This window comes from Oncorhynchus nerka, linkage group LG24 (assembly GCF_034236695.1).
Source record: "Oncorhynchus nerka isolate Pitt River linkage group LG24, Oner_Uvic_2.0, whole genome shotgun sequence".
NCBI classification, from domain to species: domain Eukaryota; kingdom Metazoa; phylum Chordata; class Actinopteri; order Salmoniformes; family Salmonidae; genus Oncorhynchus; species Oncorhynchus nerka.
The window spans coordinates 37,463,880-37,478,363 of NC_088419.1; the positions used below are offsets into that span (position 1 = coordinate 37,463,880).

At 42.9% G+C, this 14,484-nt stretch overlaps 2 protein-coding genes across 2 annotated transcripts in view; both read left to right on the plus strand.

Annotated features, from left to right (window-relative positions):
* Positions 1–14,484, plus strand: part of rps7 (ribosomal protein S7) — a 192,412-nt gene that overhangs the window by 49,988 nt on the left and 127,940 nt on the right. The gene's annotated exons all lie outside the window — the stretch shown is intronic.
* Positions 2,289–7,229, plus strand: LOC115107940 (kelch repeat and BTB domain-containing protein 11-like). The gene is made up of 2 exons (XM_029631729.2): positions 2,289–2,651; positions 3,081–7,229. Exon 2 carries the CDS (start codon positions 3,702–3,704, stop codon positions 5,823–5,825), a length of 2,124 nt encoding a protein of 707 aa, XP_029487589.2. The 5' UTR covers positions 2,289–2,651; positions 3,081–3,701; the 3' UTR covers positions 5,826–7,229.

Sequence of the window (14,484 nt, forward strand, 5' to 3'; positions counted from 1 at the left end):
TCCTGAAGATAAAGGCAGGGTCTATTAAAATAGACTCTCATTAAAGGCCCTGGGTGCTGGTTGGCGGTTGCTGGTTGTTCTACTTGCTATCAACATGGGGATCATTCAAGACACAATTCTGGGTTTGAGATGGAACAAGACATTTGGCAGAAGGAGAGTAGGAAAATGTAATAGCCCTTAACCCTTTATATTGTAAGCCTAATTACTCTGGGATTGCAATACCACGGATCCATTTTATGTGCCTTCAATATTGAGTTGGATAATCTGGATATACAGTGCCTTCGGAAAGTATTCAGACCTCTTGTCTTTTTCCACATCTTGTTACGTTACAGCCTTATTCTAAAACTAATTAAATTGTTTTTTCCCCTCATCAATCTACACACAATACCCCATAATGACAAAGCAAAAACAGGTTTTAATAAATGTTTGCAAATGTATTCAAAACAAAAAACTGAACTATCACATTTACTTAAGTAAATCCAGGCTGCATCACATCCGGTCGTAATTGGGAGTCCCAATGGGCAGCGCACAATTGTCCCAGCGTCGTCCAGGTTTGGCCGGGGTAGGCCGGCATTGTAAATAAGAATTTGTTTTTAACTGACTTGCCTAGTTAAATAAAGGTTAAATACAATTTATGTATTTTTTTAAGTATTCAGACACTTCAGTCAGTACTTTGTTGAAGCACCTTTGGCAGCGATTAAAGCCTTGAATCGCTACAAGCTTGACACACCTGTATTTGGAGAGTTTCTCCCATTCTTCTCTGCAGATCCTCTCAATCTCTGTCAGGTTGGATGGGGAGCGTTGTTAAACAGCTATTTTCAGGTCTCTCCAGAGATGCTTGACCGGGTTCAAATCCAGGCTCTGGCTGGGCCACTCAAGGACGTTCAGAGACTTGTCTTGAAGCCACCGCTGTATTGTCTTGGCTGTATGCTTACGGTCAATGTCCTGTTGGAAGGTGAACCTTTGACCCAGTCTAAGGTCCTGAGCGCTCTGGAGCAGATTTTCATCAAGGATTTCTCTGTACTTTGCACTGTTCATCTTTCCCTCAATCGTGACTGTTTCCCAGTCTCTGCTGCTGAAAAACATCCCCACAGCATGATGCTGCCACCTCCATGCTTCACCGTAGAGATGGTGCCAGGTTTCCTTCAGACGTGACACTTTGCATTCAGGCCAAAAGAGTTCAATCTTGGTTTCATGAGACCAGATAATCTTGTTTCTCATGGTCTGAGTCTTCAGGTGCCTTTTGGCAAACTTCAAGTGGGCTGTCATGTGCCTTTTACAGTGGCTTACATCTGTCCACTCTACCATAATGGCCTGATTGGTAGACTGCTGCAGAGATGGTAGTCCTTCTGGAAGGTTCTCTCAACTCCACAGAAGAACTCTAGATCTCTATCAGAGTGACCATCGGGTTCATGGTCACCTCCCAGACCAAGGCCCTTCTCCCCTGATTGCTCAGTTTGGCCAGGCGGCCAGCTCTAGGAATAGTCTTGGTGGTTCCAAACTTCTTCCATTTAAGAATGATGGAGGCCACTGTGTTCTTGGGGGCTTCCAATGCTGCAGAAATGGTTGCATCCTTCCACAGATCTGTGTCTCGACAAAATCCTGTCTCGGAGCTCTACAGACAATTACTTCGACCTCATTGCTTGTTTTTTTCTCTGACATACACTGTCAACAGTGGGACATTATATATACAGGTGTGTGCCTTTTCAAATCATGTCCAATCAATTGAATTTACCACAGGTGGCCTCCAATTAAGTCGTAGAAACATCTCAAGGATGATCAATGGAAACCGGATGCACCTGAGCTCAATTTCCTGTTTCATAGCAAAGGTTCTGAATACTTATGTAAATAAGGTATTTCTGTTGTTTTTTTTATTCTAAAAAACTGTTTTTGCTTAGTCATTATGGGGGTATTGTGTCTAGATTGCTAAGGGAAAACATTTATTTAATCAATTTTAGAATAAGGCTGTAACATAACAAAATGTGGAAAAAGTCAAGGGGTCTGTATACTTTCCGAAGGCGCTGTATACACTGTGTGAATCTGATTCCTACGTTTTTGTTTAGCTATCCATCCCCACACTTCTCTTTTGTAAGTGTTTGTCTTTCTTATAGTAATTTACGGAAGCAGTAATAAATTAACAATAATCCAATCCCACATGTATTACGGGGTATAGGTTAAACCATTTGACCTGCATGTATTTCTCTGGCATTCATTCCAGTCATAAATGATAGACTTTAGATTACACTTCTGTGAAGGGTTAATAAAAGGGGAGGGTTTAATGTACAAACCAGAATCCCTTCATTATATTACATCATCCGCAAAATTTGTTTAGGAGCAAGGCAAATCTTCAATCATTAACTGTTTTTCTAATTTACTTTCTCAAATTTGGTTTGGATGGGATTCGAAGTTATGCTGCAAGGAATATTAAAGGTGAAAAATAGTCTTAAATCTTATCTCAATCCGAAACTGACAGGCCACGGTCGTCTGCGGTAGCGAATAGCTTAAGGTTTCAGGGCTCGACTCGCTCTTTCTTCAAGCAAAGCGGTTTTGCGATCGGGAAAGCCCTTATAACTGCGCTGCATCAGATAGGCTATAACCAGCCTACATCAGGCACCATATTTTGCAGCTGGGGAGTAAAGCCTATTGTACGAGTAAGTATGTCATTAACTTTGGCTTTTGTAGTTTTGTAGTTTATGCGTTTGTTCTTTAGTTCGTATTGTTTGTTTCAAAACTAGATTTTTGATTGCAATAATAGAATAAGGAAGAAAGTGTTTAATTGTTGAAGTGGTTCCATGGATACAAATTAAGCTGCTCACAGTATACATATTATGGCGCACAAAAGTAATTACACAATCAACACAAATCCTCTGATAGCCTATAGCACACATTAGATGGTATAAATCAAATAGATCATTATCAATATAAGTATATTCTTAAAAGTCAGAATACAGTGGTGAAAACGCTAATAGCCACATCCACAATCCACTGTCTCAAACATTTATCGCTGTTGTGTATATTATGTTTGGAAGAGGTAAATAAATCTCGATGCAGATGCGCATAATTTCCCCACCTCTCCACAGATGATGCACCAGCACCTGTTGAACCCTGAAATGAAGATGGACAAAGGAAAACAGGATTGTGTCCTCGGTGATCCCCAGGTTCCTTGCGTGGCATCATCCACCCGCCGTGTTGCTGCAAGGGAAATGCCTTTCTTTTATATTTCCCTCTGATCAAATGAAAATGAATAAGAGACCAGAGGAGATAGCATACGTGACAATCCAGAGTTTTTTTTTTTGTCACCTTTATTTAACCAGGTACGCCAGTTGAGAACAAATTCCCCATTTACAACTGCGACCTGGCCAAGATAAAGCAAAGCAGTGCGACACAAACAACACCACGGAGGTACACATGGGATAAACAAACGTACAGTCAATAACACAATAGAAAACCAAAAAATAGGCCGTAGTGGCGAAATAATTACAATTTCGCAAAATAAACACTGGAGTGATAGATGTGCAGAAGATGAATTGTATTGCCTGTAGTGGGCCTAGCCCAGGGGACTGGAAGAGATCATTAAGTGGTGATTGCCATCAAACCTATTGACTCTTATATTGCCTCTTATTTCAATATACTGGACTTGTCTGATTTAACTAGAATATTATTTAAAAAATACATAGATCAGAAACCCGTGCGTTCTGATAATGGATAACAGTGACCAGTGCATCCCAGACTTGTGCCTACACAGTGTTGATGCTGATACACCACCTGCCTGTCACGAGAAAGAGCAGGTGGACAAAATGGCTTTGCTGATGCAGGACTTCGTTGGAAATATACCCGAGATAACAGATCCAGACGAGAATCAAAACTTTGGGTACCAGTGTATTAGGGAGACTAATAGACCACTTGTTGAAATGGACAATGGAAGGATGGGTCTTGGATTTTATAATGGTTGCCAACCAAGGAATGGCTCAGGAAATGCAAATGATGATCAAAAGCATATGTCATTAACACATTGCAATACCCCACAGCTCAACAAAGAGCAGCCCTGTTCAATAGAGCGCGATGCGGTAGAGGATAATTGCCGCGCACAGGCTGACGTGGCGCACAGCCTGGGATATTCCGTCTGCTGCCTGGATGACGAAACGCAAGCACAGAGCACCCCTCTCGTGTGTGAAGTCAGCGGAGGAGCTGTGAAATATCACTGTCTGATTGATAAAGCGAGTTCCCAGGTGGAGCATAAGGAGGGGAGCTCTACGTCTGTCACCTATTGTATCGCTGCAGAAGCGCTGACAATACATCAGCGCGGACAGACAGGCAGTGCGGGACAGAATGCTGCGTGGGGAGAAAGCGACCCAGACGCTACACAGGGAAACTCAGCACTGCAGTCGAGGCAGGAAGGATGTGGATATGGAAACGGAGTCTTTGCTTCTAAAGAGGAGACGGATTTAGTGATTGAAGTGTCTGGAAAGAAACTTGGAGCGCATAAAGCCGTTTTGGCAGAGAAAAGTGACTATTTCAAGGCGCGGCAGTCCCGAGACGTATTGCGAGTGAAGGGGGTGAGTTTTAAGACTTTGACCATTTTGGTGGATTACATTTACTCATGCCGAATGGAGGTTAGTAAGGATAATATTGTAGAGGTCATCACCGGAGCTAAAATATTACAAATCCCCTGCGCGGTTCAAGCTGCTCTCGATACAATGTCGGAGCAGATTACCGCTGAGAACTGCTATGATATTTTGACAATAGCCAAAAAGCAACGTCTCAGCGAGTTGAAGGAGAAAGCCTACAAGTACATGAGTGACAATTTCTTGCAAATACTGCGGGATCCCGGTGTCTATGGGCGTTTGACCGGAGGGGAGAGAGAACTAATTATCACCAGGAGAATGGAGGGAAAGAGGGCGTTGATGGTGGCTGAAATCAACGAGGTGTATGACGGCACCGGGAGCAGACCTACAAGTCGTGAGAACAGTCGCCCTCAGAGCCCTCTATCCATAGTGTCCCTGAATGAGAATCGTGTGATCTACTATTACAACACGGAGACAAAGGACTGGAAAGTGCTGACGAAGATGCCGGATGAAATCAACACAAAGGGCTCTGGGATATGCACCATGTACAATTACCTATTCGTGGCAGGGGGAATGAAAAGGCAGGACGACAAAGGCAAGGTCTCGGACAAGGTGTTCTGCTACAACCCACTCACTGACAGCTGGAGCGAAATTCGACCGCTCACCGAGGGTCGGTCTCAGCTCAAACTGGTGGCCATGGACGGCTACCTGTTTGCAATCGGAGGGGAATGTCTCTTTACGGTGGAGAAATATGACCCTCGCCTGGATAGATGGCGCCCAGTGGCGCCACTACCAAAAGGGGCTTTTGCTATTGCGCACGAGGCAACAACCTGTAATGGAGAGATGTTCGTGTCCGGAGGCTCTCTATTTTATCGTCTGCTAAGATATGACACTAAAAGAGACGACTGGGAGGAATGCCCGTTCAACAACAGCAGGAAGAAATCCACCGACATGGTGGCGTTCAAAAACTTCATCTACAGGTTTGATGTCAACCGTGACTACGGTGTCAACGTGTTCAAATACAACACCGTGGTAAAGATATGGCACAACAGTGCGTCCCTGGAGCAGACCAACCCCTTGCCCTTTCGCTGTGCTGTCATTGGCAACACCATTTACTGTGTGAACAAGTCCCAAACATTGCAGTTTGTTGTGGAAGAGGAGAATGAACAGTTTTTGCCTGAGGCACTGGCACTCAAAGCACCTGTAGAGGCAAAAGGTGTCCTTGTCCCATTTGTCCTGGCTCTTCCCAAGACAGCCTGAGACAAATGCACAATAATGACCTCTTTGGAGACTCACTAAAAGTGGCCTCAGAATTGTCATATGAGGACAAAATATCTTGTGTTTGATCAAATACCCACAGTGCACACCACATCATTTCAACATGGATAATTGGGTAATATTTAGTTGAGAAGTTGATAAATGAGATTACAACCCATATTCACCCACTCAAAAAGACAGTCAAAAGTGAGTTGAATTTCCAATGTGTTATCACTCACGATGCTTTCAACCATCTAAAAGCACAACCAAATTCCAATGGAAAAACGATTTTTGCTTTCGTTGCCATCCAAATGGATATCACTGCGCTTTCAACCATTTAAAAGCGTTGCAAAGTTAAAATGGGAACGCAATATCAGATATTTTGTTTATTTATACAACAGATTCATGTATTATCACTGTGCTTCATTCTAACAGCAGAACACAAGTTGGATTGCAGTTGAAATTACATTATAAGTACATGGTGCAAGTGATCAATGCCGTTCGATATTCTGCACAGATTATTATAGCAATTGTGAAGCTCTCCGCAGACCTGCAACAACCGACAGTATGCATGCTATCTTGACCATGCACAGTCTATATAATTAAATAAGAATACATTTATAGTTACAGTAACCTCAAATGTGGCCATGGATGAGTTACCCGTTTTAAGATGGAATGTTACATTGGTTTGTAAAATAGCCTTAACTTTAGGCTATTTACTGTATTTCAAAAGTAATATTGAATTGTGTTTGGTTGACAACACATCCAAATATCAAAATTTAAAGGATATTTATCTATTGCTTGGATAGTTCCATCCGAGCCACTGTCATAATCCTATTCTTCCATTTCAATTTTGGGTTTAGTTGTCAACGCAACCAAATATCAACATTTGAAGGAGATGAATCTTCTGCTTGGTTAGTTCCATCAGTGCCACTGACTTAGTCTGGCTTTATCCCAGTTTGTCAACAAATTAATAATTGATATGTTGGATTCACGTCTCCATCTCAACCATAAATCTAAGTTAAAGAGTAGGACTAAATCAAATCAAACTTTAAATGCACTTCAAATAAAGTTTTATTAGATTTAGTCCTATTCTTTAACTTAGATGTATGGTTCCGCCCAGCCTATATTTTTTTCTGATAGCAGATATTATACTGATCAGTTCATTTGTATATTTATAATTAGTAGGATAATCTGTTTTAACAAACCTTTATTATATTTGTACTTATGTATTGTATATTGTTTGTTTGTGATGTGGTTTTCATATAAACCCTTGGGCTTCCAACCACACCTGCACACACACCGGTTTTTATTTTGTTATTTGTTTTCATCTGTATATTTGTCTATTACTTGTTTTCTTTTGTGCAAATAAATAAATAAAATAAAGTTATAATGTTGAATATCTGACATTGCTGAAAGGTACAAATTGAACACATTTGATACAAGGTTTGTCTGTTTAAATAATGTTTAAATGTGGTTACCATAATGACATAATCCTGTGGTTTTAAATTCCATCCTCAAAACAACAGTCGGTGACTTTTTTCAAATCCAATGCATTTTCCACAGTGCCTTCGGAAAGTATTTACACCCCAGAGGTTTTACACATTTTGTTGTGTTAAAGCCTGCATTTAAAAGTTACACTTACAATTTTTTTTGCCACTGGCCTGCACACAATACCCCATAATGTCAAAGTGGAATGAATTTTTTACTAATTAATTAAAAATTAAAAGCTGAAATGTGTTGCGTCAGAAAGTATTCAGCTCCTTTGTTATGGCAAGCCTAAATTGGTTCAGAAGTAAAAATGTACTTAACAAGACTCATAATAAGTTGCATGGACTAACTGTTGGCAATAACAGAGTTTACCGTGATTTTTGAATGACTACCTCATCTTTATACCCCATACAGTTATCTGTAAGATCCCTCAGCCGGGCAGGGAATTTCAAATACACAGATTCAACCACAAAGGCCAGGTAAGTTTTCCAATGCCTCACAAAAAAAGGCCACCAATACCTCTCACAAATACAAGTAGTGATGAAGTCAATCTCTTCTCCCCTTTGAGCCAAGAGAGATTGACATGCATATTATTAATGTTAGCTCTCTGTTTACATCCACGGGCCAGCTGTGCTGCCCTGTTCTGAGCGAATTGCAATTTTCCTCAGTCCCTTTTTGTGGCACTTAACGACTGGACTACTGCCACGACTGGGCAGTAGTCCAGGTGCGACAAAACAAGGCCCTGTAGGACCTGCCTTATTGATAGTGCTGTTAAGAAGGTAGAGCAGTGCTTTATTATGGACAGACTTCTCCCCATTTTAGCTACTGTTGTATCAATATGTTTTGACTATGACAGTGTACAATCCAGGGTTTCTCCAAGCAGTTTAGTCACCTCAACTTGCTCAATTTCCACATAATTTATTACGATATTTAATTTAGGGTTTAGTGAATGATTTGTCCCAAATACAATGCTTTTCGTTTTAGAAATATTTAGGACTAACTTATTCCTTGTCACCCACACTGAAACTAACTGCAGCTCTTTGTTAAGGGTTGCAGACATTTCAGTTGCTGTAGTAGCTGACGTGTAATAGGGTTGAGTCATCCGCATACATAGACACACTGGCTTTACTCAAAGACAGTGGCATGTCGTTAGTAAAGATTGAAAAAAGTAAGGGGCCTACATAGCTACCCAGGGGAATTCCTGATTCTACCTGGATTATGTTGGAGAGGATTCCATTAAAGAACACCGTCTGTGTTCTGTTAGACAGGTAACTCTTTATCCACAATATAGCAGGGGGTGTAAAGCCAAAACACATACATTTTTCCAGTAGCGGACTATGATTGGTCAAATGCCGCACTGAAGTCTAACAAAAACACTCTTTTTTCCAAAAGTTTGGTAAGGGTTGGTAACAGGCTGATTGGTCCGTTTTTTGAGCCAGTAAAGGGGGCTTTACTATTCTTCTGTGGCGGAATTACTTTTGCTTCCCTCCAGGCCTGGGAGCACACACTTTCTAGTAGGTTTAAATTGAAAATATGGCAAATAGGAGTGGCAATATCATCTGCTATTATCCTCAGTAATTTTCCATCCAAGTTGTCAGACTCCGGTGGCTTGTCATTGTTGATAGACAACAATACTTTTTTCACCTCTTTCACACTCACTTTATGGAATTCAAAATTACAATACTTGTCTTTCATAATTTGGTCAGATATTTTTGGGATTTAACTAGGCAAGTCAGTTAAGAACAAATGGTTATTTACAATGACGGCCTACCCCAATATATACGTGGAGTGTCAGCGTTTGTTGCTTGCAGTCAACCCCTAGTGATGTAACTGCCTATGTCAACTCCTTCTACTCATGAGACCAAGCCCATGCATATACAGTTATACAAACTTGCAGTAATCCAGTATTTTCTAAGGGCTCAGAAGTCATTTCCATTCCCGTGTGGTTTACAGTGGTATGTCTGACTTGTCTCTTTACTCCATTGGAAGGGTTCTGTGTCTATGTGTCTCTTTTAGCCTTGAGGCGCTTTCTCACAGACACCCTGTTTCGACTGCAATAGCTCACACATCTCTCAGACCGTTTCTTATAAGCGGCAGAGACTAGAAACTGAGACTAGAAACTGTGGAACAGTATTACACATTATAATGCATATATTGCTAATTTGTGGTCCAGGACCCAATAAATGTAGTGGGGGAGGGTCTTATAGCCCTTCCCCTTCTATTAATACAACATAAGCATAATCAATTATTATAATACATCAATCATTTGGTGCAGCCCCTATCATGACCCCAAAGTGAACGCCATCATTCCCCCCTTTGAGACTAATTAGTCTCACAGCTTCATTCATAATATTCTCCTCTGAAATCAAACAGATTTGGCAAATCCCCTGGATCCATTTGATCCCAGGGATGGCCTGCAAAAGGGAGAAACAACTCCGGAGGTTCCTGGAATGCTGGTGGGGTGGGGTGAGTTTGTCTATATTCCCATCCCTCCTGAGTCCTGTGAAGAACCTCCCGAGTTGGATAGACAATGGGATTAAGAGAAGCCAGAAATGCACCAGCCTCACCTTCAGCACGATTTGTATCAGCTTCCACCAACATCATCACTCCAGCATGTTCAAGAGCAGTTCCAGTCATTTTCTTACAAATATAAACAGTAGCCAAATCACCAAACCTCCTACAAGTAAAGGAGTAAACAATGAAAACAAAGTTAACATAACTTTCCCCGTTACATTTACAAATGTAGCATTAAATCAGTCACCAATTTGGTCAAAGACAGATTTTTCAGATTATGAGAAAGTTTTAATAAGATCAGCAATCTTATCAATTATCGCAGTCATATTCTCAGAGGAGTCAGGGAGGAGCATAACACAATTGTCAGGATCAACAATACCTAGTACGTTACAGTGTCCTCCTTCCTTCCCCAAAAGATAATCTAAAGCCAACTCATGGCGGCCGACAACTGCTTTCAGATTTTGGACATCTAATGAGAGTTGGCTAAATCCTCAGATCGTTAAATTCATATGGGCCTGTAAAGAGTAGGTTCAATTGTTTACCCACTTTCCCAGGACAGCCACACCCCAGGAGGCTATGACTGACATACCAAAAATCTCACCCGGGTGTAGGACATGACCATAGGCTTCCTGATTGTCTGGAATGAGTCGTCTGGCGAGCTTCAGTTCCCCAGAGTTGGTTTGACCTGTCTCATTGAAAAGGTTGGTGACTGGAATTCTTAACATGTACATTTCTTTTCTCCCCAAATAACAACATCCCTCCAATCCAGGAGGTAAAGTTGACCCATATATACACGACAAACTCAAGTATCTCCCATATCTTCCTTCCCATTAAAACAAAGACACAGGGCAGGAGGTGACTTCGGGCTTAGGGAGGTCAGTATGGGATTGATGCTCAACCTTCCATTTCCTAACAATTATATCCACAGGTGCCTGCTGGGATAATTACAACGCACAGAGTGGGTAGTTTTTACCGTGAAGACGGACTCACCTCTCCTGAGGTGGACAAGGAGACCCATGGAAAGGATGATGGGGAAAACAAACCACCACACCCGGTGTAGTCTCTGTTTCCTAGTTATAGAACCTGAGTGTGAGTGTGAAATGATGTCTCCTTCTTCTACTCTTTCTTCATCTTTCTTTCTGGCCTTTTGGTCTGGGTCCTCTGCTTCTGTCCTTTGGCTCGAACCTTCTTCCTCCGTCAGATGTTCTCGGGGCCCTGCTCTCCTTCGCTCTAGTCGCTCATCCATGGCTTCCACTGGGATGTGCTCTCAGTGGGAGAGATGATGCCAGCCCGGACCTCTTCGCCACTCACAGGGCTGTTGGTGTCACAATGGTTACCTGGAACGGACCCATCCATCGTGGTTGGTTCCATTTTCGTTTGTGGACTCTGAGTTTCACCCAGTCTCCAACATTTATGGGAAGCTCGTCAGGGTCTTCACCTGGGGGAACCTCGTTTGCTTTCTTGTGGGACGAGTGGAGAGACCTGACAATAGAGGTTAGTTCTTTCATGTACTCAATGTGATCACACTGTGCCTCAGTTATGTCTATCTGTCGGTCAGTCATAGGTCGAACACCTGGTGTGTTCATGGGTCGTCATGTTAACATCTCATAAGGTGTACACCCCATACCTTTTTTAAGACTGCTGTGCATTTCCATGAGGACAAGGGGAAAGCATTCCACCCAGCTAATGTTTGTGGAATGGCAGGCTTTTGCAAGCCTCCCTTTGATCGTTTGAATAGCCATCTCTGTAACCCCATTATTCCGTGAGTGATAGATGGACACAAACTTCTGGTCAACACCCATCATTTTGGCCACATGGGAAACCACATCTCCTATGAGATGGGTGCCGTTGTCTGCAGACAAAACCTCAGGCACTCCGAACCGGAGTATAATTTCCCTGACTAGCAATTTTGCAACTGTTCGCGCATCGCAGTTGGTGGTGGGAAATGCTTCCACCCACCTGGTGAACCTGCCAATTATCACCAGGCAGCATCTCTTGCTTTCTTTTCGCTCTAACATGTCGATGAAATCCATAGCAAGGTGGACTAAAAGATCATTTTGGAGTGGGGAACTTCCCTGGTTGCAGTGGAGTTCCCTTGTCTATGTTATATAACAAACATGTCGCACAACGGTAAATAAACTGTTTTACGTGCTGATTCAAATTTGGGCAAAACCATCGGGCCGAAATCTTCTCTACCATATCCCCCCTTGATGAGTGACTCACTCCATGAGCCAATCAGCAAACAGTAGAGATCATGGTTGACGGTAAACAGGGCATGCCAGACAAAATATGTAGCCATGAGCTAGACCTAGGACAGAGAGCACACCCTCTCTCCCTCCACACTTGGTGATTGAGCCTGCTGCTGTTTCTCAAGATCAGTAGTTTCAGATGACACAAACGACTAAAAATAGAATGCATGTGTGTGACAACAGAAAGCAGCCAATTTGGCCGCCTCATCAGCTATGCTGTTACCAATACTAGCATAATCACTCCTGTGTGTCTCAATCTTAACAATAGCCAATTTGTTAGGTTATCACATAGCTTCAATCAACTGTTCAACATAAGGTCTGTTTTTAATAGGTGTGCCTGCTCTCCAAACCCCACACCAGGACAAACAAACCCCAATAGCATATGCTGAGTCTGAGTAGACAGTAAGGGCCTTCCCTTCCCCCAATTCACAAGCTGTTTTCAGAGCTAATAATTCTAATTGTTGTGCTAATAAATGTTCTGGTAGGGGCTGTATAACCTCAATATCACCTTCCACATCTACAGGCGTGGCCAAAAGTTTTGAGAATGACACAAATATTAATTTTCACAAAGTCTGCTGCCTCAGTTTGTATAATGGCAATTTGTATATACTCCAGAATGTCATGAAGAGTGATCAGATGAATTGCAATTAATTGCAAAGTCCTTCTTTGCCATGCAAATGAACTGAATCGTCCAAAAACATTTCCACTGCATTTCAGCCCTGCCACAAAAGGACCAGATGACATCATGTCAGTGATTCTCTCATTAACACAGGTGTGAGTGTTGACGAGGACAAGGCTGGAGATCACTTTGTCATGCTGATTGAGTTTGAATAACAGACTGGAAGCTTCAAAAGGAGAGTGGTGCTTGGAATCATTGCTCTTCCTCTGTCAACCATGAAGAAGGCTTCAGGGCGCCCAAGAAATCCCAGCAAGCGCCAGGGCCGTCTCCTAAAGTTGATTCAGATGCGGGATCGGGGCAACACCAGCACAGAGCTTGCTCAGGAATGGCAGCAGGCAGGTGTGAGTGCATTTGAGGCGAAGACTTTGAGGATGGCCTGGCGTCAAGAAGGGCAGCAAAGAAGCCACTTCTCTCCAGGAAAAACATCAGTGACAGACTGATATTCTGCAGAAGGTACAGGGATTGGACTGCTAAGGACTGGGGTAAAGTCATTTTCTCTGATGAATCCCCTTTCCGATTGTTTGGGGCATCCGGAAAAAAGCTTGTCCGGAGAAGACAAGGTGAGTGCTACCATCAGTCCTGTGTCATGCCAACAGTAAAGTATCCTGAGACCATTCATGTGTGGGGTTGCTTCTCAGCCAAGGGAGTCGGCTCGGCTCACTCACAATTTTACCTAAGAACACAGCCATGAATAAAGAATGGTACCAACACATCCTCCCAGAGCAACTTCTCCCAACCATCCAGGAACAGTTTGGTGATGAACAATGCCTTTTCCAGCATGATGGAGCGCTTTGCCATAAGGCAAAAGTGATAACTAAGTGGCTTGGGGATCAAAACATCGATATTTTAGTTCCATGGCCAGGAAACTCCCCAGACCTTAATCCCATTGAGAACTTGTGGTCAATCCTCAAGAGACGGGTGGACAAACAAAAACCCACAAATTCTGACAAAGTCCAAGCATTGCTTATGCAAGAATGGGCTGCCATCAGTAAGGATGTGGCCCAGAAGTTAATTGACAGCATGCCAGGGTGGATTGCAGAGGTCTTGAAAAAGAAGGGTCACCCTCCCGGGTGGCGCAGTGGTTAAGGGCCACCAGAGACTCTGGGTTCGGGCCCAGGCTCTGTCACAACCGGCCGCGACCGGGAGGTCCGTGGGGCGATGCACAATTGGCCTAGCGTCGTCCGGGTTAGGGAGGGTTTAGCCGGTGGGGATATCCTTGTCTCATCGCGCACCAGCGACTCCTGTGGCGGGCCGGGCACAGTGCACGCTAACCAAGGTCGCCGGATGCATGGTGTTTCCTCCGACACATTGGTGCAGCTGGCTTCCAGGTTGGATGCGCGCTGTGTTAAGAAGCAGTGCGGCATGGTTGGGTTGTGTATCGGAGAACGCATGACTTTCGACCTTCGTCTCTCCCGAGCCCGTACGGGAGTTGTAGCGATGAGACAAGATAGTAGCTACTAACAATTGGATATCACGAAATTGGGGGTAAAAAAAAGAAAGAAAAAAAGAAGGGTCAACACCGCAAATATTAACTCTTTGCATCAACTTCATGTAATTGTCAATAAAAGCCTTTGACACTTATGAAATGCTTGTAATTATACTTCAGTATTCCATAGTAACATCTGACAAAAGTAGCTAAAGACACTGAAACAGCAAACTACATGTTGATGATTTCATTCCTGTGCTGTTTGTAACTACACTGGTAGGTTGACTGATAACCTGAACCAGG